Source organism: Podarcis raffonei, chromosome W, assembly GCF_027172205.1.
Source record: "Podarcis raffonei isolate rPodRaf1 chromosome W, rPodRaf1.pri, whole genome shotgun sequence".
Classification (NCBI taxonomy): Eukaryota; Metazoa; Chordata; class Lepidosauria; order Squamata; family Lacertidae; genus Podarcis; species Podarcis raffonei.
Genome location: NC_070620.1, coordinates 28027483 through 28055106, shown reverse-complemented (window position 1 = coordinate 28055106; position 27624 = coordinate 28027483). Strand labels below are relative to the sequence as shown.

General features: G+C 44.0%; 1 protein-coding gene across 1 annotated transcript in view; it reads left to right on the top strand.

The window, feature by feature from the left end:
* LOC128406133 (probable helicase senataxin) overlaps positions 1-27624 on the top strand; it is a 237281-nt gene that overhangs the window by 160107 nt on the left and 49550 nt on the right. Inside the window, 7 exon segments of the mRNA XM_053373156.1 lie at positions 5635-5782; positions 6701-6802; positions 8816-8931; positions 9587-9658; positions 10676-10828; positions 13762-13869; positions 15013-15200. Coding sequence (XP_053229131.1) covers positions 5635-5782; positions 6701-6802; positions 8816-8931; positions 9587-9658; positions 10676-10828; positions 13762-13869; positions 15013-15200 — 887 coding nt within the window.

Sequence of the window (27624 nt, the reverse complement as noted above, 5' to 3'; positions counted from 1 at the left end):
GTGGCATTGGGTCATCTATAACAAACCACAGTCTTTGTCGAAGCAAAAGCGCTTCCATTTTTACACACCATCCTGAATAATTATTGCCCATCAGAAGCAGACAGGACATCGTTCCGATTCCGTGCTTGGAATCCATCTTGGCTTTTACTTTATAGCCAAAAGCCTTTGCAGCATCAAACAGCAGCTTGCAGCCAGCAGCCATAAATTTCAACAAGCTCGCTAATTCCAGTGGCAGCGCTCACTTCCCGAGGTTTTAATTGCCTCGTAAATCACAGTACTCGCAGCTCCCCACTCCTGGCTGGAATGCAGGTCTCTTTCTCATGGCTCATTGCAGCTTCACACCGTGCTTCTGTGCCGATCGGCAGGCTCCCCCCGGACGCAAAACCGGCGTCGCTGCTCCAGAGTGCGATGACCCTTTCCCAGCACTGGAAAAGGCATCTCCCTTCTTCTCCAGGGTGCTCCAGCGACATAAATCAGCTTGATTTATGCACGCTATACTTCTAGCGTTACACAGCAACAAGCGTGGGACATTGTAGATCTAAGCTACTATTTATTTACACTCTATATACAGACTACAGCATAATGGTGTCCGTTCTCTTCCGAGAGAACAGAAGAAGTGAAAGTACAGTCCAAAGTACATACAATGAAAGAGAGATAAGGCTGTCTTCCGTTCCCATAGTCTTCTCAGACAGGCATGTGATTTACAACAATCTCAAATGCAGCGACGGTGGAGTGAAATGCTGATTTTTAGCTCTTTCTTTTATTGCTTTATTATTTTACTATTTTTAAAGTCTGATTTTTTTGCTATTTTGTATGAATGTTTTATTTCACTCTATGTATATATTTTTAATTAAGCAGTATATAAAACATGTTAAATAAAAAAAACAGAAAATGTGCAGGCACTGTTTTTCTTTGGACAGAAATGCAGTGGTTTGCATTACATACACTTCAGGTTACATACGCTTCAGGTTACAGACTCCGCTAACCCAGAAATATTGCTTCAGGTTAAGAACTTTGCTTCAGGATAAGAACAGAAATTGTGCTCCGGCAGCGCAACGGCAGCAGGAGGCCCCATTAGCTAAAGTGGTGCTTCAGGTTAAGAACAGTTTCAGGTTAAGAAAGGACCTCCGGAACAAATTAAGTACGTAACCAGAGGTAGCACTGTAAAATGCTGGAGAATACTAAGCCTTCTAAATTGCTATGTATTGGGTCACACAAGGACACAAAAGATGCAAGGGGGGGGGGAGTGACAACTCTAAATGGTTAAGGACTCCTTTTTTGTGTCATTTTCCTTTAAAAATAAATTTCAGAGTGCACATCTGGGGTGTATCTATAGGAGGCAGTGATGTTAAAAGAGGATTGGATAAATTCATGGAAGGGCAATCAATGGCTTCTTGCCATGATGGCTAGGCTATGCTCTGTTTCCATTGTCAGAGGCAGTAATCCTTCTGAATACTAGTTTCTTGAAACCACAGGAGGGGAAGGTGCTCGTATGCTCATGTTTTGCTCTCTGGTTTCCCACAGGCATCTGGGTGGCCCCCCATGGGAACAGGATGCTGGACTAGATGGGTCATTGGAGTAGTCCAGCAGGCTCTTTTTAGTCCTACTTGGAATAGACCCTTTGAAATTACTGTGCATGAGTAACATACCGTATTTTTCGCTCCATAGGGCGCACCTGACCATAGGGCGCACCTAGTTTTTAGAGGAGGAAAATACGGAAAAAAATATTCTGAATCAAATGTTGCACTAGAGGACTTCCGGGTTAGCGCCATCGCCTAATGGCGGATTCCCTCCGAGCTCCGGAGTGAATCGGCTCAGCAGGGGTTGGGTCCTGCCGCGGCGGCGACGCGGGGACCCTCATAAACCACAGGCGTTGAAGCCTGTGGACCTGGTGACTCGGCGGGCACCATTTGCGCCCCCCCGACCCGCAAAGGAGCCTTTTTAAAGGCTCCGGAACGGGGGACGGAGAGTGGCGTGGTGCTGTGAGTCGACTGCTTCTCCTGTTGAGTGAAGCCGCATGCCATGGACGGAGAGCGCTGACTTCTTTCTTTGAACATTTGGACTAAAAGTAACAACCCGTGAGTAATACGGAAATTGGACTTAAAAGGGAAATTGTCTTTGGGAATTAGGCACGATCGGGTGAGGTGTAAAAAGGAGGTCCGCCCACCCGCCTTGTAAACATCGTAAAGCAAGGATTTTATTACTAAGGTTGTGAGAATACCTTTCTTCTTTGTGGAGAAAAGCAATTAACTCTACGTTGGGGCAATTTAAGTGATTGTGCTGGAGGATAAGAGCTAACATTGAAAACGGAATTTACCCCCCCCCCCCCAAGACCCGGGAGCGATCGATGGGAGAGCCTGCGGAAGAGAAATAAAGACTTTGACAGCTGTCAAACTAGCTGTCAAAGTTGGGGGGAAAAAAGAGAACTTTGTTTTTGCTATCTTTGCTGGTTATTTTTGTTATAATTTGGTAACAAACTGTTAAAAATAAAGAGAAAAGACTAATTTGACTTTTGGGTTGGAACTGGAAGATAACAACAAACTAGAATCCCTCTAGAGGGGATTTAGGACATTACAAAAATGGCTGTAAGTTGAAAAACACTGGCTGAACTGGAGAGGTCTTTTTTTCTCTTGGGAGAGTTACAGAAACAGAGTGATGTTTTGACTAATAACGTCACAATACTGAAGGGAACAGTAAACAAAGTTGCTGAGCCTGGGAGGGACTTGACTCAAGTTTTTGCAGATGAACAAGAAAGTCTTGCGGTTGACCTTAAAATTTCAGCAGCCGAACAAGAAAAGAAATTTGAGAAATCTGAGAATGTGATGGAAGAGGAACATGATGATTTGAAGGAAAAAGAAGGAGGAGCTATAATGCCACAGATGGTTGAGGAGAGCCAGAGGCCGGCCAAGATGGATATAAAGGAAAATAAGATCAGGATGATGGAAATTTGGTTTGAATTGAAGAATGGGAAATGGAGAGATCTCCCTATGTGGAGATCTGAAGATATATGGAATACAAACCTGGGTAAAGTGGAAACTGGAGCTTTTGGGACATTTGGACTTAAGAGAAGTAAGAAACAAGATTTTGGCTCCACTTTTAAATATGGAGGCATGGCTGGAAGAAACATGGACATTATTGGGACAGAGCTTCTTCGAGATTTGGTGTTTAATATAAAGGACTATCAAAAAAACCGGCAGAGAGGAATTGAGAGAGAATTGAGAGCCTCGGATGTGAGGTCGCCAGGCTGACTGCAGATGGACTGATGGATTTTTTGTTGGGGTTCGAAACCGGGAAAAGGGGGTGGTGGGGTCCTGGGAATCCAAAGGGTGTATAACTATATATTGTTTTAATTAATTTGGTTTTGCCACTAACATAAAAATGGGGATTTTAGGGAAGGGAATTGGGGCCGACCTTAGAAAAAGACTTTTAAGAATAAGTATTGACGTATAAAGATTGAGGTTCTTAAGTTAAAGTTGGTTAATTAAATTGATGGGGTGAACTTAGAAAAAGATTTTTAAGAATAAGTATTGATGTACAAAGACTGAGGTTTATAAGTTAAAATTGGATAACTAAAATGAATAGAGAAAATATGGTAAAGTTTGGGGACAAGAACTTGCTGAGCTAAAATTGAAACTGGAATACAAGAAGGGGAGGTGTGGGGAAGTCAAGGAAATTGGTCATTGAAAGTAAGATGTGAATTTTAAGTGTTTTTAATTGTTGTTTTTCTTTTATGTTTTTTATGTTTTTTATTTTTTGAAAATTTCAATAAATATTTTTTTAAAAAAACAAAAAATCAAATGTTGCACTAAACTATTTAAAGCAGCAAAGCGGGCGGCTCCTGTCTGCTTTGCTGCTTTAAATCGAGCCTCAGAGGAGGGTAGGAAGGGGAACCATGGCTTATCTAAGTCCAGTTAATAATGCTGAGCCTGACTTATGGCCATCGAGATTAGCCTGGCCGTCTCAGTGGAAATCTGGGGAGGCTGAGGTGGACTTTCCAGTGGTCAAAGTGTGGTTGTGTCTTCCTGACCGGCATCTATTTCCTGCCGTCTTTCCCCCTGCACCCCCGCACCCTGCTTCGAGGGATCCTCTGCTCGCAACTGCAGTGGATTCCCTCCACTTTGAAGCAGGAGAGTGGGAGAGGAGCTGCTTACATGAGTGTAAGCTGCTCCCCTCCCACTTTGCTGCTTCAAAGGGAGCCCGGGAGGAGGGAATCTGCTGCATTTGCCAGCAGAGAATGCATGGTCCCCTTCCTTCCCTCCTCCGTAGTTGCTTTGAAGGAGGAAAGTGGGAGAGGAGCTGCTTACACGAGTGTAAGCTGCTCCCCTCCCACTTTGCTGCTTCAAAGGGAGCCCGGGAGGAGGGAATCTGCTGCATTTGCCAGCAGAGAATGCATGGTCCCCTTCCTTCCCTCCTCCGTAGTTGCTTTGAAGGAGGAAAGTGGGAGAGGAGCTGCTTACACGAGTGTAAGCTGCTCCCCTCCCACATTGCCGCTTCAAAGGGAGCCCGGGAGGAGGGAATCTGCTGCAGCTTCCCCCACCTCCCGCAGAAGCCGCGCGCTCTTTAACGGGGCTGCGCGGCTTCTCCTGGCTTTTCTGGGAGGTGGGGGGATTCCCCCACCTCGTAGAAAAGCCTGCAGGAGCCGCACAGCCTTTAAAGAGCGCACCGCTCTTGGGGGCTTTTCCCCCAGGAGGGAGAAGGGACTGATGCGGCCAGTCAGTCCCTTCTCCCTCCTGGAGAAAAGCCCGCAAGAGCGTACGAAGCTTGTGTGCGGCTCTTGAGGGCTTTTCCCCCCTGCCTCCCCCCTGCATTCGCTCCATAGGACGCACACACATTTTCCCTTGCTTTTTAGGAGGGAAAAAGTGCGTCCTATGGTGCGAAAAATACGGTAGGCCCCATAATTTTAATGTGTGCACTTTGAATAAAACTTAGTTGGTGCTATGTACTGAGTTGAATAGGATCCAAAATGCAGCAGTCTGATTGGTCCGCAGGAGCCACCCAATCCAGCTCCAGGTGGAAGTGAATCCGCAACCTGATTGGCCTACAGGAGAATCCCGGAATTAGCCAATCACGTGCGACCCATTGTTGAAATAATGTATATAAAGCAGACAGTTTGGGGGAACTTCCATTCCTCCTCACCACTATGAGCTGAATAAAGAGCATGAAATCCACACTCGACTCCGAGTATATTTCAGTTGGATATGACCCTTGGGCTTTAAAAAGGGACTTTGATCTGAAAAGGTGGAAGACGACTGCCCTGCATTATTGCACTTAACTTTTTCTCAGTCTTCTTTATGCCCAGAGTGCAGAACTAGAACTAATGGCTAAATATTAGAGGGTACTTCACAGGGGCAGGAGCTTTTCAAAAGTGCACAGGACTGCCTCTGGAGGTGGGCAGGCTTTCCATTACAGTGGGTCTTTTACCCAGCTATTTTTTCAGGGATGTTGTGGTTGCAGCCTGCATTTTAGACCCTTTGTCCGGCAGGGGATTGGACTAGATGACCTCTGAAAGACCCAACTTCAATTACCGTATGCACTCCTAGTCTGGGCATGACTATATGGTTGATTTGTTTCAATGGGTATATTCTAGGTATATTTTACAACCCTATGACTCCCCCCCCCCCTTTAAATCTCCAGAGATCTGGGAAAGAGAATCCTGTAGAAAGCAAGATCAAGAGGAACCGTGTGCTGGTCTGTGCTCCGTCCAACGCTGCTCTAGATCACCTCATGAAAATAATGATTGTTGAGTTCAAGGAAAAATGTCAGGACAAGGAAAAGCCTTTGGGTATGATGAGTTCTTGGCCAGTTCTCATCTGTGGAATTCATAGCTGGAGGGAGCAATTGGCTTGGTCATAACTGAAGAATAAGACATTATTCCGCGTTTAAGTCACTTAGCCCCCCCCCCACCTGCCAGTATAGGTAGTGGGTGCTTTGCTTTTCCTAAGGCATTTGTCCTTGCAGAGAATCCATCTGAAATCCTTTGGGACAGGGTTGGATCTTGGTGGTGGACCATGTGTTTGGAATGCTGAAGGCCCCCAATCTAATCTCCCTGATGCCCTCTGTTTATCCTGTAGACTCCAAGCAAAGCCTTTCTTGTACATCCTTACACTTTTTAAAGGTTCTTTGGGATCCTTTTAGTGCTGCACTTACCTACTAAAAGCTTTGCTGCACTTATTTTTACTGGTTTTAGTGTTGTATTTTTATTTTGTTGTTTTGTCTTGTTTTCTGTAAGCTGCCCTAAGGGTGTCTGCAGCCAAAGAACCTTGACGAGGAACGAGTTTCCTAGTTAACTGTGCACTGTGTGAATAAGTAATTTTTAAAATCTGTCCTAAGACTTCCAGCATTTAGCATTTTAAGATACCCACGAGTTCCAGTGTTATGAGACAGAGGGAGAAACTTTTCTGTAGCCACTCTCTCCATGCCTTGCATAATTCTATAAACATCTGGCTTGTTGCCTCTTGCCTTTTCTCTAAACCAAAAAGTCCCAAATGTTACAACCTTTCCTTGTAGGGGAGTTGCTGTATCCCCTTGGTCATTTTGGTTGCCATTTCTTGAACTTTTTCTAACTGTTATTGAGGATATGCAAGATACAGATTTCAGGATTTGCTAAGCAGATCAAAAGTATTTATTTGCCAAATGTCTTTCTAGTTTAAAAAAGCTAGCTGTACTTCAGCAGGGCTCTAAGTGTCTGCTTCACACCCAGGAAACTGTGGTGACATCAACCTGGTGAGGCTGGGGGAAGAAAAATGGATCAGCAAGGACGTACAGAAATTCAGTCTGGATGCCCAGGCCAATCGCAGAATGAGTGAGTAGTTTGTAAAGGGTTCCTCCCTCACACCATTTGCTCTCTCCTAATTAGTCTGCTTAACAGTGGGGTTCAAAAGTTGGTTCTTCATAGCCCCCAGTCTCTGTTCTATCTGGGACAGACCTTTCCCAGATTGTGAGCAGGGATGAAATCCCGTAACAACATCCTATCCCTCCCATCCTATCCTGGTCTGCAGCCAAAGATGTTTATTTTATCAAATTTATACTCTGGCTTTTACTCTGGCTTTATCTAAGCATAATTCAACAAGAAAGCATCACACACAAAACAAAAAATATAACTGAAATCACTTCAGCTATAAAGTCTTCTTAAAAGTCATTCCCAGCAGTTTTAAATCAGTTTCGTAATTGGGGTATAACAGGAACCTCTGGGTTGTAATGTTAGTAGACCCATTGAAATCAATGGAGCTGACTGACACTGGATATTCTTATAAAGATTGGGTGTCACCCCCCACTCTGCTAAGCAGTAGCAAAATTCTAGGCGGTGTTCCAGGTGCTCACCCAGGATCTGTGTTCCTTTGAGAATCAAGGTGCGGCAGAGGCTTGTGTAGCTTTAAGAAATATGATTTATTCACATATTTACACCTGAGTTTAGATAAAGGGAGTCCAGATCTTACAGCATGGTCATCTCAAGAAGGGCTTGTTCCCTGTTCTCCCAGCCTGCCTACTCAAGATGGAACTTTCTCTCTCCGCCTCCCTTTCTTCTTCCCAGCACACCTTGCTAAAGGCACTCTCTTCATGTTACCTCAAATACAGTCACCCAGGGAAGCCTTCTAAATCCCTGGTTACTGTTCACACCTCAGGACAGTGGGGAAGGACAGCTCTCTTGCATTGCCAATGGCCCTTAATGGCCCTGTATTGTTCATCATGCGAAAGGCGGGGCTGGATGAATCCCTAGCCGGAATTAAGATTGCCGGAAGAAATATCAACAACCTCAGATATGCAGATGACACAACCTTGATGGCAGAAAGTGAGGAGGAATTAAAGAACCTGTTAATGAGGGTGAAAGAGGAGGGCGCAAAATATGGTCTGAAGCTCAACATCAAAAAAACGAAGATCATGGCCACTGGTCCCATCACCTCCTGGCAGGTAGAAGGGGAAGAAATGGAGGCAGTGAGAGATTTTACTTTCTTGGGCTCCATGATCGCTGCAGATGGTGACAGCAGCCACGAAATTAAAAGACGCTTGCTTCTTGGGAGAAAGGCGATGGCAAACCTAGACAGCATCTTCAAAAGCAGAGACATTACCTTGCCAACAAAGGTCCGTATAGTTAAAGCTATGGTTTTCCCAGTAGTGATGTATGGAAGTGAGAGCTGGACCATAAAGAAGGCTGATCGCCGAAGAATTGATGCTTTTGAGTTATGGTGCTGGAGGAGACTCTTGAGAGTCCCATGGACTGCAAGAAGATCAAACCTATCCATTCTTCAGGAAATCAGCCCTGAGTGCTCACTGGAAGGACAGATCCTGAAGCTGAGACTCCAATACTTTGGCCACCGCATGAGAAGAGAAGACTCCCTGGAAAAGACCCTGATGTTGGGAAAGATGGAGGGCACAAGGAGAAGGGGACGACAGAGGACGAGATGGCTGGACAGTGTTCTTGAAGCTACGAACATGAGTTTGACCAAACTGTGGGAGGCAGTGGAAGACAGGAGTGCCTGGCGTGCTCTGGTCCATGGGGTCACGAAGAGTCGGACATGACTAAATGACTAAACAACAACAATTGTTTCTTAATGGCCATAGCTTGGCTTTGCATAGGCTAGCCCAGGAATTCCTCTGCAGCTTGTATATTCCCTTCATATCCCAAATAATCAAAACCTTACCATTTATTAATTTCTAGGGATCCCCCCCACCATATAACAATATAACAGTATAAACCCACAGTTTAATGAATGTCAGAAGCATTGAATTTCAGTGTGAGAATGGTAAGCAACCAAAGTTCCATTTTGAAAGTGGGATATCAATTTCTAAATTAAAAGCATTTGGTTGGATTCCTTAGGCCGAGCAGCCCTTGGGAAAGATCAAGACATCCACAAGCGGAAGAAAGAGATAGATCAACGACTGGATGCTCTTTCTTGCCAGTGTGCTATAGACGAAAGTCAAAGCAAAGAGAAGGTACTTGTTAGTTGCCATGTGTAATTTGACCAGGATTATTATATCCTACTCAGTCTGTCCGGTAGGCTGTGGTCTGAAACTGTAGTTCAGACATGCTCTTCAGTTAAAAGTGTGAAGGCTTGGAGGCACAGCGGATGGGCCGAAACCTGCTGTGGGGTAGTGGGGAGACACATGTTTTACTTGCTCAAATGCTCAGTCTTCAGTTAAAGTGGGGATCAAGTAGCAGGGAGGCTGTTCAGAACTTTTTTCTTTCTTTCCGTAAGCAGCCCTATATTGAGTCAGAAAATAGATCCATCTAGCTCAGGCTTCCTCAAGCTCGGCCCTCCAGATGTTTTGAGACTACAATTCCCATCATCCCTGACCACTGGTTCTGCTAGCTAGGGATCATGGGAGTTGTAGGCCAAAAACATCGGGAGTGCTGAGGTTCAGGAAGCCTGATCTAGCTCATTATTGTCAACATTGACAGGCAGCAACTCTCCAGGGTTTCAGACAGGGTTACCTGGCAGCCCTACCTAGAGATACCATTGGGGATTGAATCTGGGACCTTTTGCATCCAAAGTAGATGCTCTACCACTGAGCTATGCCCTTCCCCATGATTGGTTGAGTATTCATGTCAAAAACGAGTAAATTCCCACCCACCTCATCTTTCTTTCAGAAACAACAGTTAGAGCAGGAAACTCGCAGGCTTGCAGAAGAGAGCAAGAGGCTCACTGTTCAACTGAAGGAGGTATGAGTTTCATCACTAAGATGCTCTTAAAAACAACCTTGGTGAACTGCTTCATCTCATCATGCAAAAAAGTGCTTGTGTCTTGGATTAGCTCCAGCTAGGAAATCAGAATATCTCTCCTGTTAGTACAGATCACTGATTGTGCTGCTACTCTGTTGCACATCAGCCACGTGCCATTATCTCAGCCAAATCATAGACTAGGGTTGCCATAGGTCTGGGAAATCCTGGACATGTCATCTTTTGTTGGGCCAACATGCCCACCCCGGGGGATTTTTACATTTTAAAGGAAATGTCTGGGTTGGGGGGGGGCTGGTTTGCTTGTTTGTTTGTTTGTGTTTGGCTTGGGCATGGGAGGCTTGGGCGCTGGTGGCTTTCTCCCACTTCCTCTTTCAGCTCTATGGACTGTATACAATTAATTTTTACCCACTTAGATTAATGAGCCTAATGGGCTCGTCATGTTCATTCACTGGATTGGATACAACCCTATGTGCTTTCCAAGCTGGGTTAGGGTAACTTTCCTCACCACCTCATGCCATAGAAGGTGAGGCTGTGGCTTGGTGGGCACCGAGAGAAATTCTAAGGGGCACTGTTGCATTCCTGAGCACCACATGGGTGAACACATACACCTTCATACGGACTCTAAGCAGGTATTTGGCTGTGTTTATCCTGAGTCATAGGAGCATTGGGAAGCTGCTTTATACTGAGTCAGGCCATTGATCTAACTTGGTCAGTATTGTTTGCCCTATCTGGAGATATTGGCGATTGAAGCTGACACCTCCTGCATGCAAAATGGGCACCCCTTCACAGAACTATGGCCTGTCATTTTAGCATCCAATCCAGTTCTTCTTCTAAAAGCAGCTGACTTCATCTTCAACCACACACTGAGCATGGACTTGTTTTGCCTGCCTGACCATGGCTGCTGTTGCAAAAACAAAACAGGCAGCTGAAAGAAAACTGGTCTCTGTCTAAAAATTAGGTGCTCTTAAAAAGGAAGTTCCTGGCTCTTGTCTTTCCCAGGTTTGTGGGCGATTGCAAAGTGACATGAAAACGAACATCATCCTGGAGTCTCACATCATCTGCTGCACACTGAGCACCAGCGGGAGCAGCCTGCTGGGTGCAGTATTCCAGCGGCTGGACTGTGATCCTCTGAGCTGCGTCATCGTGGACATGGTTAGTGGGGGATATAGGCACTACAGTAGCAAGGGCATATTTGGGGCAGGAGGATGGAGGGTGTCTTTAGTACCTTTTACAGATTGCAGAAACAGCCCTGTTCACTTTGGCTGCCTTGTTTTGTATTTATACAAATGTTTCCCCACCACCAGACCCTCTTCTGACATTAAAAGCCCTCAAGGCAGCTTTTTTGTTTGATGTGTTTTGACTGTTTTTTTGTGGTGTTGCCTGCTTTTTTCCTCTTTTTTATTTCAAGGCGTGCATAGGTGGTTTGCCAAAGGGGGGTGGGTGGGCAGACGGGGGAGTCAGATCATTGCCAGTTTTTCTTTTGTGAAATAAGTATTTTCTTGTGTCCTTAACTGTTACTTACCGTATTTTTCGCTCCATGGGGCGCACCAGACCATAGGGTGCACCTAGGTTTTTTTTGGGGGGGGGATAAAGAAAAAATAAAATTATTTTTCCCCCCCCCCAGCTCCAAAGAGCAAAGAAGCCAAGACAGCGAGTGGGATCCATCCTGCTGGCTGTCTTGGCTTCCTCTTTAGCCACGTGCAACCTCTCCAGCCGGGAGAGGCTGTGCGCGGCTTCGTTTTTAGCCGTGGGGCTGGGGCAGGGGAACCCCCAAAACAGGTCCAGGAGCGGCGGCAAGATTGTGTGCAACCTCGCCGCCACTCCTGGAGCTTGCTGGGCTGGGGGCAGGGGAAGATCGAGTTTCCCCCGACCCCAGCCCCCAGAACAGACAGCTATCCGCAAGCCTTCTGAGCGCAGCGGGAGTTCCCGCCGGGCTCCGAAGGCTTGCGGATAGCTGCCTGAAGCCGGGGGAGCACAGCGGGAGTTGGCACTGCGCTCCCTGGGTTTCAGGCTGCAGGCTGCTATCCGGCTTCAGGCAGCTATCCGCAAGCCTTTGGAGCCCGGCGGGAACACCCGCTGCGCTCCGAAGGCTTGCGGATAGCTGCCTGAAGCCTGCATTCGCTCCATAGGACGCAGACACATTTCCCCTTCATTTTTGGAGGGGGGAAAGTGCATCCTATAGAGCGAAAAATACAGTAGATTTCCAAATCTGCCCTTGAGCCCAAAAAGGTTGGGGACTCCTTAGGAACATAGGAATGTGCCTTATACTAAATCAGACCGTTGGTCCATCTTGCTCAGTATTGTCCACACTGACTTACAGCAGCTCTCCGAGGTTTTAGGCAGGAATCTCTCCCAGCCTTACCTGGAGATGCCAAGGACTGAACCTGGGACCTTCTGCACACAAGACAGCTGCCTTCTGGAGGACATCATGTCAGCTACCCATGAGTAGCCTTAGGCAAGCCCCTCTCTGCAAGAACCTTTTACAAAATTACAGAAAGCTCTTTGCATGCTTATGGAAAATTGCTACATAAGTACTAAATAACATTTATGTCAGCGAAGCAGCTCCAGTCAAGCTCTAAGCCTGGGAGGCCATGAACCACTTGATCCAACCAGATGATCACCCGCTAATTCACCTGACCAGCCTAACCCTAATAGCATGTCACAGTGGGGAAAGCATCTCACCTAAATCCCTGATTGGCACTTGTTCTGTAGTGGTTGGTACCGTGGGCCTGTTGTGTGCATGAAGACAAAAAGAGAGAAAGAGGAGGCAAGCTGCTGTGCTTACTGATTAAATGTATTTTTACTGTTGCTGCTCTATACGTTTCAGAGTACATAACTCCCTTCAGGAGCTTTAAATGCTTACAAATTCCTTAGACCCAGAAACACTCTCTTCTGTAAACCTGAGCTCAGAAAACGGCTCTGAATAATCTATGAAGCAACCTTTTTTTCTTTCTGCACCTCTACAATGAATCAGGTTTACAGTTTGTTGTTGGGGTTTTTTTGGTTTTGTTTTTTTAAACTTTAATCAGTAAGCACAGTAGCTTGCCTCCTCTTTCTCTGACCCTGGGCCTAATCACTACATTGAAAGCCTTCCTTTTGCTGTTCATCCAGCCCAAGCATGTTGGTGCTGAGCAGCATGCCCCTCATTGAAAATTCTTCCAGAGGAGTCATACCCAAAGATACCTGGGGCAGGAAGGGGTGAGCATGGAATTTTATAGAACTATATTAACAGCTTTATAGAATTATATGAACAGCTGTAGGCTGCCAAGACACGCTTCTCACCTGACAGCCTGATGCCTAAATTAAGTGTCCGCATTATAAATGTAGGCCATCAGTTGAAAGCACTCGGTCTTCAACCATGCAGGTTCCCAGTTGTACCATTTAGCAAAAGTTGACACCATCCCTAGCCCTGGTCATGAGTGCTTTGCACATTTTGAGGGTGGAAATTTTGACTTCCATGCCTAGGTAACTTAAATCTCAAGTTGAAGAAGCTGCTGCCACCCTTTAAAAACAAAAACAGAAACAGAAACCCCCCCACACACACTTCAGAATTCAGTTGCTGTAGTCCAGGGGTGGCCAACTCCCAAGAGACTGCGATCTACTCACAGAGCTAAAAACTGGCAGTGATCTACCCCATTGGGGGGGGGGGTTTCAGCCAGTGTTCTACTAGTCTTTTTTGCACGCTAACATTAAGATGTGTGGTTTAGCATTATGTGATACATTTTTGGAAGGCACCAGCTGGGGTGGGAAAGCTGAACTATATCAAAGTAATCATACAGGGAAAGCAAATTGTATTGAAGTTGGAGGCAACCAAATAAATGTTGGAGAGCTAGGAATTTATTTTTTTTAAGCAAGATCCTTGAGTAGCTCCCTGCTATGGATTGGATCGAAAGATCCTGGCCTCTTCCCTTCCACCCCAGACTCCTGAAAACTGGATCCAGAGGGTCAGGGGAGGCTATTATGTCAGAATGGATGAGTTGCAGATGTGGTATAGCAGGATTTGATACAAGGCGACTTGTGCGGCGAGATCTTAAGATCTCTCTCGATCTCTCTCATTTAAACTGGTCCCTTTGTCTTTTTAAAAGGCCATGCAGGCTTGTGAGGTTGAAACTATCATCCCACTCATTCATGGCTGCAAAAAGCTGGTCCTGGTTGGAGACCCAAAGCAGCTCCCTCCTACAGTTAAATCTATGGTGAGTATGTCAACAATTAAGGTGTTTTGACTATCCCAGAAAAAAGTTGTAGAGCTGAAAACTGACAGGCTGTTTATAAGCATCTAATGACCCTGCTTTTGGCATAAATAAAGTAAAACATCTATCAGGTCCTTAATGGTGTATGAGCTGCCTACGGTGAAAAAGGTTCAGTTAGTTTATCTGATCAAATTATTTACACAATTCTGTGAGTTTCTGTGAAATCAGCCTGTGTGATTACCATGTTAGTAGACAACATCCCTTTTGGTTAAAAAGAAGTGTATATACCAAGTACTGTTTTTCTGGGAGACACTCCAATGGCTGGTAGGGCAGAGGCAAGAGTAGATAGGGCCAATGCTTTAAGAATGTATTTTTTTATATGTATATCAAGGGATATTCCCACAGCAGTAGTCTTTGAGAGACTTTTATTTTTCTCAAGCACCACCATTTCTCTTAGTTCTGATATGCTGCAAAGAGCATAAGGAGAGGGGAGAAGTTCCTGCACCCTCTTACGCTGCCATCTTTCCCACTTTCAAATAAATAAAAGATTGGGTTATTTTGTGGGACTGTTTCCCAAGCCTCTTGGGTAGCCCAGAATAGTTCACTCATTCCTAATCTCTAGTTCAAATACAGGTGAAACTCGGAAAATTAGAATATCGTGGAAAAGTTCATTTATTTCAGTAATTCAGCTTAAAAGGTGAAACTAATATATGAGATAGACTCATGACATGCAAAGCGAGATATGTCAAGCCTTTATTTGTTATAATTGTGATGATCATGGCGTACAGCTGACGAAAACCCCAAATTAACAATCTCAGAAAATTAGAATATTAAATGAAATCAGCAAAACAAGGATTGCAAATAGAGCAATATTGGACCTTTGAGACATGAGACCGAGCAATGCAGAAGAGCTGAAGGCTGCTATTGAAGCATCCTGGTCTTCCATAACACCTCAACAGTGCCACAGGCTGATAGCATCCATGCCACGCCGCATTGAGGCAGTAATTGATGCAAAAGGGGCCCAGACCAAGTACTGAGTACATATGCATGCTTCTACTTCTCATCTCTTGTTCTTTAATTGTTGCTGCCTGTGCTTAACCCATTCCCTGAAAGTTTTACTCCTCCTCCCCTCCCTTGCTTTGGCAGAAAGCTGAGGATTACGGCTACAGGCAGTCTCTGATGGGCCGACTCTGCAGACACCTGAATGGGCAAATCCAAGAAAAACACAGTGACAGGCTTCCAGTCCTGTGCTTGAGGACTCAGTACAGGATGCACCCAGAGATCTGCCTCTTCCCTTCCAATTACATCTACGACCATGCCCTGAAAACTGACCGGTGTGTAGACATCTTACTAATTTTTTTACCTTGCCTCAAGGCAACAGGCATTTCATGAAAAGGTGACCTAAGTGTGGACATAGGTTCCATATTACCCTGGAATTTTGGCTGGTGGTCAGGGATGGTGGGGGTTGTATTCCAGCAACACCTGGAGGGCCCTGCTTTAGCTCATCATACCTGGTGTGTTTGTGTGAATGAATGTACTTGCTCTGACACTACTGGTGAGTACTTAGTTGAATGAAAATTCTGTGCATGATCATAGGCCTCAAACCTGACTCTTTCCAGCAACCTAATTTGATACTTTAATTTTTTTCTTCCATTCTAACCACTTTCTTGTTCTTTCTTTTTTAATATACTGTATATTAAAAATGATGGTGTTAAATTCCATCCATGTACAATTTTTAGTGAACGTTCCCTAATACAGTGGTGCCCCGCAAGACGAATGCCTCGCAAGACAAAAATCTCGCTAGACGAAAGGGTTTTCCGTTTTTTGAGTCGTTCCGCAAGATGAATTTCCCTATGGGCTTGCTTCGCAAGACGAAATGTCTTGCGAGTTTTTGCGAGTTTGTTTCCTTTTTCTTAAAGCCGCTAAGCCGCTAAACCGTTAATAGCCACTAAGCCGCTAATAGCCGTGCTTCGCAAGACGAAAAAACCGCAAGACGAAGAGACTCGCGGAACGGATTAATTTCGTCTTGCGAGGCACCACTGTAGTTGCTGACAGAAATTTATATGGTGCTTTTGTCCATAAATTGTTCTGTTTAACCTCTTCAGTGTTTATATCCCAATTTAATTCCCACCAGCTTTTTAGATTTTGTTGGGGGCAAAATTGGTTCTCAATAAGTGTTTTGTATAAAAGGGAAATGCTATCTCTTATTACTATATTTTCATGTTCTGTTAGTTTACTTGTAGCTTCATTTTTAATCTGTGTATTTGTAAGAAATGATCTCGGCTGATATCCTAACAGCCATGAAATTTGATTATTTTCTAAACGTACTTGTATTTCTGCTATTGTAAGAGGTTGTTGGCTAGTAAAGCAAGATGAACGCTGCAACCCCAGAGTCATTCGCAACTGGACTTAACTGTCAGGGGTCCTTTACCTTTTACCTTTTTAAGAGGTTGTCCTATCCTATAGTAATCTTTCAAGTGACATCAATGGCGTTCTTTCCATAGCTTCACATTAGATAAACTGTTTTTATTTTGATATAAAGGATGGTGTTGGATCGAAATTATAGGTGACAGTCCTGGAGCTAAAACTTGGGGCCATTTTTTCCATATTCTAAATGACATGAGTACATAGAATCATAGAATCATAGAATCATAGAATCATAGAGTTGGAAGAGACCACAAGGGCCATCGAGTCCAACCCCCTGCCAAGCAGGAAACACCATCAGAGCACTCCTGACATATGGTTGTCAAGCCTCTGCTTAAAGACCTCCAAAGAAGGAGACTCCACCACACTCCTTGGCAGCAAATTCCACTGTCGAACAGCTCTTACTGTCAGGAAGTTCTTCCTAATGTTTAGGTGGAATCTTCTTTCTTGTAGTTTGGATCCATTGCTCCGTGTCCGCTTCTCTGGAGCAGCAGAAAACAACCTTTCTCCCTCCTCTTTGTGACATCCTTTTATATATTTGAACATGGCTATCATATCACCCCTTAACCTCCTCTTCTCCAGGCTAAACATGCCCAGCTCCCTTAGCCGTTCTTCATAAGGCATCGTTTCCAGGCCTTTGACCATTTTGGTTGCCCTCCTCTGGACACGTTCCAGTTTGTCAATGTCCTTCTTGAACTGTGGTGCCCAGAACTGGACACAGTACTCCAGGTGAGGTCTGACCAGAGCAGAATACAGTGGCACTATTACTTCCCTTGATCTAGATGCTATACTCCTATTGATGCAGCCCAGAATTGCATTGGCTTTTTTAGCTGCCGCATCACACTGTTGGCTCATGTCAAGTTTGTGGTCAACCAAGACTCCTAGATCCTTTTCACATGTACTGCTCTCAAGCCAGGTGTCACCCATCTTGTATTTGTGCCTCTCATTTTTTTTGCCCAAGTGCAATACTTTACATTTCTCCCTGTTAAAATTCATCTTGTTTGTTTTGGCCCAGTTCTCTAATCTGTCAAGGTCGTTTTGAAGTGTGTTCCTGTCCTCGGGGGTGTTAGCCACCCCTCCCAGTTTGGTGTCATCTGCAAATTTGATCAGGATGCCCTTGAGTCCATCATCCAAGTCGTTGATAAAGATGTTGAATAAGACCGGGCCCAAGACAGAACCCTGTGGCACCCCACTAGTCACTCTTCTCCAGGATGAAGAGGAACCATTGATGAGCACCCTTTGGGTTCGGTCAGTCAGCCAGTTACAAATCCACTGAGTGGTAGCATAGTCAAGACCGCATTTTACCAGCTTCTTGACAAGAATATCATGGGGCACCTTGTCAAATGCCTTGCTGAAATCAAGGTAGGCTACATCCACTGCGTTCCCTTCATCTACCAGGCTTGTAATTCTGTCAAAAAACGAGATCAGGTTAGTCTGACATGACTTATTTTTCAGAAATCCATGCTGACTATTGGTGATCACAGCATTCCTTTCCAGGTGCTCACAGACTGTTTGCTTAATGATCTGCTCCAGAATCTTCCCTGGTATTGATGTCAGACTGACTGGGCGGTAATTATTTGGGTCCTCTCTTTTCCCCTTTTTGAAAATAGGGACAACATTTGCCCTCCTCCAGTCTGCCGGGACTTCACCTGTTCGCCAGGAATTCTCAAAGATGACTGCCAGTGGTTCTGAAATCACATCTGCCAGTTCTTTTAATACTCTTGGATGCAGTTCATCTGGCCCTGGAGACTTGAATACATCTAGACTAGCCAAGTATTCTTGTACTATCTCCTTAGTTATTCTGGGCTGTGTTTCCTCTGCTGAATCATTTGCTCCAAATTCTTCAGGTCGGGCATTGTTTTCTTTATCGGAGAAGACTGAGGCAAAGAAGGCATTGAGGAGTTCAGCCCTTTCTGTGTCCCCTGTTTGCATTTCACCATCTTCTCCTCTGAGTGACCCCACTGTTTCTTTGTTCTTCCTTTTGCTACGAACATACCCATAAAAGCCTTTTTTGTTGCTTTTAACCTCTCTAGCAAGCCTGAGTTCATTCTGTGCTTTAGCTTTTCTGACTTTGTGTCTACACGTGCTGGCTATTTGTTTGAATTCCTCTTTGGTGGTTTCCCCCCTTTTCCATTTTTTGTACACATCCTTTTTTAATCTTAACTCAGTTAAAAGTTCTTTAGATAGCCACCCTGGCTTCTTTAGGCACCTTCCATGTTTCCGTCTCATTGGTATTGCCTGAAGTTGTGCTTTTACTATCTCCCTCTTAACAAACTCCCAGCCATCATGAACTCCCTTTCCTTTTAGTATTACTGTCCATGGGATCTCACCCAGCACTTCCCTAAGTTTTATGAAGTCGGCTTTCTTAAAGTCAAGAAATTGAGTCCTAGTATGCTTGGCTGCTCCTTTCCGCTGTATAGTAAACTTCAGAAGAGCATGATCACTCACGCCTAATGATCCTTCCACTTCTACCCCACTAACCAGGTCATCAACATTGGTTAGGACCAGATCTAAAATGGCTGTTCCTCTTGTAGCTTCTCCCACTTTCTGGACAATGAAGTTGTCTGCAAGGCCAGTGAGGAATCTGTTTGACCTTATGCTCTTGGCTGAGTTTGACATCCAACAAATATCCGGGTAATTGAAGTCCCCCATTACTACTATCTCCCTTCCTTTTGCATGCTTGGCCATCTGTTCCAGGAAGGCATCATCTATGTCCTCCGTTTGGCTTGGGGATCTATAGTAAACTCCCACAAGTACATAGGGCTTAGTAAGCCAACTCAACAAGCAAAGCTTATTTTTCATTCATGCTAATACCTCTATAGGAACACCATCAACTTCTATATCCGCCAGTGTTGATCACTGGGTTTGCTTACTGGATGACATCAATTCCACCATATGGCTAAGTTGGGTTGTTTCATAATAGCTACTTAAATTCAGAATGCCTCAACCATTAACCAACCAGTAGTGGTATAATACAGTGAACCACTCTGAGACCTGTGGGTATAGAGCGGTATGCTAATATCTGGTTGGTCCAATTGAAATATAAACTTATTAATTTTTTCTGTCATTTGTTCAGATGAGCTATTTGTAGCCAAACTAGCAGCGTCTGGAACAAAAAAAGTAATTTAGATACAATCATATTTTAGATGTGGCCATAAGTCTGTTGTCTAAGGGATGGTGTATGAAAAAACATTACTTCTGGTTTCTGAAAATTAACTTGCAATCCTGAGTCCCTGGAGAATCGCTCCAATTCTGTACATAATATTTTACGTGCTGTGATAGAGTCAGAGGTGCACAAAATTATATCATTGGCATAGAGGCTTAAATTTTGTTCTTTTTTCTTTATAACCACTCCCGTACCAGAGAGGGGACTGCATAATTTGATTGCTAATGGTTCTACAATTAAGACAAATAACAGGGGTGACAGAGGACATCCCTGTTTTGTTTCATAACTGAGAACAACTGAGAACATATTCGCCTTCCAAAGCTTTTACCAATTTTGGACCAGGTTGAAATTTCTTAACTGCCTCCATTAAATTTGGTTCTGCGCAATCAAATGCTTAAACAATGTCAAGTGAGAGACTTGCTAAAGGTGGTGATTTTTTTTTTACTGAAATGAAGATTTTTTAATAATTTCCTATCTGATTCCTACTTCTTGTAATCTAGATGTTATTGGGTAAAATTCTCTCCTTTTTACAATGTGCCCTGAGATAGGTCCCAGAGAACCATAATTAGCTGAATTTTAAAAGTTATCTTTTCCACATTCTTAAGCGCTCTCCAGAGCTCATCTTTTTTTCATAAATCTATGGAAACATATAATAATGTATCTTGGAGGAGCTGAAACATGCAGATGAATTGATGGGCTCTGTGGGCTCTTTCAGTATCCTCGGGAGATAGTTCCAAGGCAGGTATTAGCAATTTAAACCATATAAAGTCCACAGTAGTGTCATTTTCTTTTTTTAAAAAAGATATTTATTAAGATTTTCAAAGTATTACAAAAAGAAAAAAGAAAAATACAAAATAAAAATAGTTAAAAACAATTCAATCTTTCCATTACTTATCTTTCATTTGCATGTTTCCCGGATGTCAGGGAACTGACATCGGAGCTAGAGGCGGAGGGAAGGCTCTCAAATGATGCTGGAGAAGGGCCCAGCAGGGAGAGAGGCAGCTCAGCAGAGGGGGAAGCAAATCAGCGCAACACCAGGGATAAAGGGGGGCAGATGGGGGAATCGGCTTCCGCGCAGGGAGAGTAGGAGGAGACTGGGCGTCAAACAACTTTTATGTTGGAAAAGGTTTAAGAAACGCCCACTGACGGATTCTGCTAGCGACTGAGGCAGCCACGAAGAGAAGGGCTGTCCAGACAGAAAGGTTTAACAAGGCAATTTGGCCTGGAGAGGCGGCAGCTTACACACGAGCAACCCCATACTCATTACAGCAATCCGTCAGTCCCTGACGTTGCTTGTGCACAGCAGCAGGCAGGCAGCATCATGAGCAAAACCGGAGAAGCGGGCGCCACGGAGGGAGCAGCTGGAGTGCAAAATCTGGTGGAGAGGAACCGAGATTTGGAACAGCATGTGGCTCTTCTGACGGCGCGGCTGGACGAAAGGTGGGCTCAAGATGCACAGGTCAGACCCACCCCCGTAGCAAGGAAGGTACCGGGACTGGTACACAAATTTGGAGGGAAGCCCCAGGACTATAGTGCGTTCCGAACGGAAATAGAGTACGCGTTGGAACTGCAGCAGAATGATTTTGCAGACGATGGGGAGAGGGTTGCCTATATTGTCGGACATCTGCAGGATGGGGCCAGAGAATGGATCAGGCCCTTAATGGCGACGCAGAATGCCGCCTTGAAGGACCTGAGGAAATTCTTTCAGGCAATGGATGCAATGTACTCCAGTGATGTACAGCAAAGTGTGACTCGGCGGGAACTGATGAACTGTAAACAGGGGAACCAGTCAGTTAGAGACTACTGGTCACACTTTGCCATGTTAGTTCACCGGCTCGGGTGGGAACTGGACTCTGAACCCATACAAATGTTATTCGAGGAGGCGTTGTCCCCAACGGTGAAGGATGAGCTTTCCCGTGCACCCCACCCGCAGTCGATGGATCAGCTGACCACGGCTGTGCTTGTGATTGGTGTAAGGCAGGAAGCGCGGGCCCAGGAGAAGCGGGAAGGGAGAGAGCAACGTTACCATGACTACCGCATTCCTGAAATACCAAGGCAGCCTTCCCCGCCGGCGGAGCCAATGGAAATAGATGGGGCGCGCGCGGGGGCAGTTTCAAATTCCAGCGAAGGTCGCAAGAAGGAGGGAAAGGATTGGAAAACCACCAAGAAGTGTTTCCTCTGCCAGCGGCCAGGACATTTTGCCAGAGTCTGCCCTCAAAGAAAGGCCTGGCAAGGAATGGTGGGAGCTGCAGGGGGTGAGGAGGAGGTGGAAAAGGGGCAGGAACAGGGAAACGCGAACGCTTGGCTGCCACTCAGCGGGCACAGCAGCCAGGCCAGCAACCAGTAGAAGTGCCCCAACCAGACCCCCCCAGGGCAGCTATAGCCATAGAAGTGGTGCTAGAACTCCCGAATGGGCACCCAGTCAAGGTGAAAGGGCTGTTGGATTCAGGCAGTTCCTGCAATTTCTTCAGCAAGGACTTTGCACTAGAGCACCAGCTCCACCTGCTGCCCTTGGATTTCCCCTTGCAAGTAACCACCATTGATGGCAGGGAGCTTCTGGGAGGGGAAGTGACACACCAGACCCCACCAATGAGAATGAGGGTTTCCAGGGAGACTTCCGGTCGACGCCAGCGATTAATGGCGGGTTCCCTCTGAGCTCCGGAGGGAACCGGCCCCGTGGAGTGTGGGTCTGGCCGCTGCGGCGAGGCGGAGACCCGAAGAAATCGCAGGCGGTGAAGCCTGCGAACGTGGAGGCTCGGTGGGCTCCATTTGCGCCCCCCCGACTGCAAGGGAGCCTTTTTAAAGGCTTCTGAACGGAGCGGGGGTGAGCGGCGCGGAGCTGAGAGTCGCGCACCATAGTACCGTCTTCACGGGGCGAAGCCGCAAGCCATTGTCGGAGAGCGTCGATTCCTTTCTGGAAATTCGGACTGAAAACAACTACCCGTGAGTAGGGGTAAGAAGAGAAATTTATACAAATTTTTGAGCAATTTGGCACTGAAAAGGGGAAGTACCAACAGGAAGTCTGCTTCTCCCGATTTGTAGACAGGACAAAGCAAAGAGAATATAAAGTAGAAACTTTGAAAGACGTGTTAAAAGATTCTAATTCAACATTAAAGAAAAAAGGATCCCCCTCCGCTTAGCAGGGGCGGAGGGGAGAAATTTGAGCATTATTCTTCCTGCAAAGACAGTGAGAGGCATTTCCATCGGCTGCCTCTAAAACCTGGAACGGACTGCTTTTGACAGCTGTCAAAGTGCTAAGTGTTAAGAACGTTGATACTCTGTGAAGGGAATAATTGCTTATAAAGAGATTTTGGACAGGAAAAGCTATTTTTGGCGGAAAGTGTGCTTGGTTAAAGAACAAAGGGGAGCTACTAGGACTATATTTGTTATTACTGGAATTGAAATTGAAACTGTGTCCCCCAGAGGAGATTTGTTGCAATAAGCTTTGTGCTACAAAATAACAGAGCCTGGAAAATTCCTTTTCAAAACAAAGTAACCAAGCGTGAGACTGACCTTGGATTGTTGTATGGGAGTGATATGGCAGATGAGAAGGGAAAAATAGAACAAACGGAAGAAAAAAAGCTTAGATCTGGGAAACAATATAAAGCTGACATTGCACAGCAGAGAAGGGCCTCAGCATCTGGTCCAGCGGGTTCATCAGGAGTTACAGCTTTACAGCAAAGACCAAAAGTTATGTCATCTCAAGATCCAATCGCCCAGGCATTAAGTAAAATTAATACATCACTGGAATTCTTAGCCAAACAAGTTGCAGAGACAAATAAGCAAGTAGCGGAGGCCTCAGCAAAAATTGACCTGAATACTACAAGCATAAATGAATTGGGGAAGAAGGTGAATTCTAATACACAATCTATTGAGAAGCTTATAGAGGAATCGGCCTCCACCAGGAAATTAGCTGAAGAAGCAAAAGAAATTGCAACTGCTACCCAGGAAAGGTTTCCACCGGTATATAAGAAACTTGAGGACCATGACCTGACTCTGTCCATGTGGGAACTTCAAGGGAAAGAGAAGAATTTGAGACTTTGGGCGGTACCAGAAGAAGAACAAGACAACTTGGTGGACTTTCTTATGAAAGAATTTACTGAATTTTGGCAAAAGGACTTGGGAAAAGAAGAAATTAAGATAGTGAGTGCTTTTAGGATTGGTAGGAAACAAAGAAAGAATAAAGCAAGGGACTGCCTGATCTCGTTAAGATCAAAAGAAGAAAGAGATAAAATTCTCAATTTACAGTATCAAAGACGTTTGGAAATTGGAGACTCTTTCGTGGAAATTTTTAGGGATATCCCTAAACTCATTTTGGATGTCAGGGCCCATTACAGAGATCTGGTGGACCTACTGAAAGGAAATAGAATTGCTTTTAGATGGGAATTTCCTCAAGGCCTATCCTTTAAACTTAAAGGAAGGAAAATAAGAATAAGGACTGTGGAGGATAAAAACAAATTTCTTAATGAACAAGGCGAGAACCTGCAGAAGGGAGTGATTGGAGAGGACCCAACTGACTCACAAGGAACTTTGGATGTAGCAAATTTATCATATGGACTTGCTGAACCAGGGAAAGACACACTACCGACTGAGGAAGAAGAGCAACTCGGGGCAGTAGGAGGGAAGAACAAATAATTTAACATGGCGCTGCAACTTCTAAGCTGGAATTGTAATGGGATCAATTCCCCTCGAAAGAGGAAAAGTGTTTTCCATATATTAAGGAAAGAACAATTGGATTTGATTTGTCTACAGGAAACACATGTAATGAGGTCACACAGGAAGCTGCTCATCAATAAGAGATTGGGACAAGAATTTATTTCATCGGATAAGGTTAAAAAAAGAGGAGTTGTGATATACGCAAAGGAGAAACTTTTACCGAAACAAATTTTTAAAGATGAACAAGGAAGATATTTGGCTATTGAAATTCAACTTCAAGGAGAAAAATTCCTGATTGTAGGGGTGTATGCACCGAATGAGGGGAAATCTGAATTTTTTAAGAAGTTGCATGAAGTTCTTTTGGACTATATGGATTATAGCATAATTTTAATGGGAGATATGAATGGAGTTGTCTCTACAAATATGGACAAGGCACAAAGACAAGTAATCACCAAAGATGGGAGATTACCAAAGACCTTTTTTGAACTGACTGACAATATGGACCTGATTGACATTTGGAGAACTAAGAACCCTCTAGAGAGAGAGGGAACTTTTTTCTCTGAAGCAAAAATGACCTGGACTAGAATTCACCAAATTTGGATTACTAGAGGAATGGCACCTAAGATAAAAAAGGTAGAAATCTGCCCCAAAACTTGCTCCGACCATAACGCTGTAAAGATGGAGATGAAGCAAATGACACCCGGCTCCTTTAGATGGAGGATGAATGACACCTTATTTAGAGATGAAGAAGTATACAAAAAGGCCCAAAAAACTTTGAGAGACTATTTTGAAGTGAATTTGGCTACTAATGTTGAAAAAAGAGTAATTTGGGATGCTAGTAAAGCCGTGATGAGAGGGTTTCTGATTCAACAGAATGCAATAAAGAAGAGAAGTCGAAATGAGAAAAAGGATAAAATTCTGGAGAAAATAAAAGAAGGAGAGAAGAAACTGAGAGCAAAGCCAAAGTCACAGGAGATTTTGAAAGAAATAAAGCTACTTCAGGTACAATATATGGAATTGATGAACCAGGAAATAGAATGGAAAATTAAACAAATGAGACAGAAGACATTTGAATCAGCAAACAAATGTGGGAAACTACTAGCATGGCAATTGAAAAAAAGACAAAAACTAAATACAATTACAAATCTGGAAGGAAAAGACATACATAACCCAAATGAGATTAGAAATTGCTTCCAGAAATATTTTAAACAACTTTATGCACAAGGGCCACAGAACGAAATGGATATAGACCGATTTTTGAAGACAAATGGATTACAAGAAATTTCACAAGAAAGTAAACTTATGCTGAACTGTAAGATAACCGACCAGGAAATAGAAGGTGCCATTCTTAATATGCAAGTGGGCAAGTCTCCAGGACCGGACGGGTTGTCTTCCTGCTACTACAGACAGTTGAAAGAGTGGCTATTGCAATCATTGAAGGAAGTTTGCAATGAAATTTTGGAGGGGAAAAGGGCACCAGAATCGTGGAAAGAGGCCTACATTACACTAATACCCAAAACAGAGACTGAAAAGACTCAACTTAGGAACTACCGTCCCATATCCCTATTAAATGTGGATTACAAAATCTTTGCTGACATTTTAGCTAAGAGATTGAAAAAAGTACTGATTGAGGAGATTCATAAGGACCAGGCGGGCTTTCTTCCGGGTAGACATCTTTCGGATAATCTAAGAAATATAATTGACATTTTGGAGAAGCTAGAAGTGAATATAAACACTAAGGCTGTTTTGATATTTGTGGACGCGGAGAAAGCCTTTGACAACATTTCTTGGAACTTTATGAAAAAGAACCTACAGGGTATGGGGGTAGGCCATAGTTTTGAGAATGGTATTGGTGCAATATATTCAGAACAAACGGCTAAACTAATTGTAAATAATGTGGTTACAGAACAGTTTAAGATAGAAAAAGGGACACGACAGGGATGCCCAATCTCCCCTCTGCTTTTTATTTCGGTCCTGGAGGTTTTGCTGAACATGATTAGAAGGGACCGGATGGTTAAAGGTATACAGGTCGGAGCCAAACAGTTTAAATTAAGAGCGTTTGCAGATGATCTAGTTTTGACATTACAGGAGCCAGAATCTAGTACTAAAAGAGTTTTAGAACTAATTCAAGAATTTGGTCAGGTGGCAGGATTTAAATTGAATAAGTTAAAAACCAAAGTTCTTGAGAAAAATTTAACACCGATAGAGAGAGAAAAGTTCCAAAATGAAACAGGCCTGACTGGTTAAGAAAGTGAAATATTTGGGGATTAATATGACAGCTAAAAATGGGAATTTGTTTAAAGACAATTATGAAAAATGTTGGGCTGAAGTGAAAAAAGATTTAGAAATTTGGTCAAATTTGAAGCTTTCCTTGTTGGGTCGAATTGCAGCTATAAAGATGAATGTATTGCCTAAGATGTTGTTTTTGTTTCAAACTTTGCAAATTTTGGACAAAATGGATTGTTTCAAGAAGTGGCAGAAAGACATTTCTAAATTTGTCTGGCAGGGCAAGAAGCCTAGAATAAAATTTAAGATATTAACTGATGCAAAGGAGAGAGGTGGATTTGCCCTGCCAGACCTGAAACTTTATTATGAATCAGCAGCATTTTGCTGGTTGAAAGACTGGCTGCTTCTTGAAAACACAGACATTTTGGATCTTGAAGGTTTTAACAATGTTTTTGGGTGGCATGCATATTTGTGGTACGACAAGGTGAAAGCACACAAAGCTTTTAAAAACCATATTGTCAGGAGAGCACTGTTTAATGTTTGGACTAGATATAAAGATCTACTGGAAAATAAAACTCCAAGGTGGTTGTCACCAATGGAGGCTAAGGCTCAAAGAAAACTCAACATGGAGGCCAAATGGGCAAAATATTGGGAAATCTTGGAACTAGAAGGGGACAGATTGAAACTGCAGAGTTTTGAGAAATTGAAAGATAAAGTGCGAGATTGGCTTCATTATTACCAAATAATGGAGGTTTATAATTTGGACAAGAAAGTTGGTTTCCAGGTGGAAAAATCTAAATTGGAAACAGAATTGCTAGAATCCAAAACTAAGACCTTGTCAAAAATGTATAACTTGCTGCTGAAATGGAATACTCAGGATGAGACGGTTAAATCTGTAATGATTAAATGGGCACAAGACGTTGGACATAATATTATGTTTGCTGACTGGGAACAGTTGTGGACCACCGGGATTAAATTTACGGCATGCAATGCCTTAAGAGAGAATATTATGAAAATGATATACAGGTGGTACATGACCCCAGTCAAGCTTGCAAAAATCTATCATTTGCCCGACAATAAATGTTGGAAATGTAAGGAAAATGAAGGTACATTCTTTCACCTTTGGTGGACGTGTCCCAGGATTAAGGCGTTCTGGGAAATGATATATAATGAATTGAAAAAGGTATTTAAATATACCTTCTTGAAGAAACCAGAGGCCTTTCTCTTGGGCATGGTCGGCCAAGTGGTGTCAAAGAAGGACAGAACTTTTTTTATGTATGCTACAA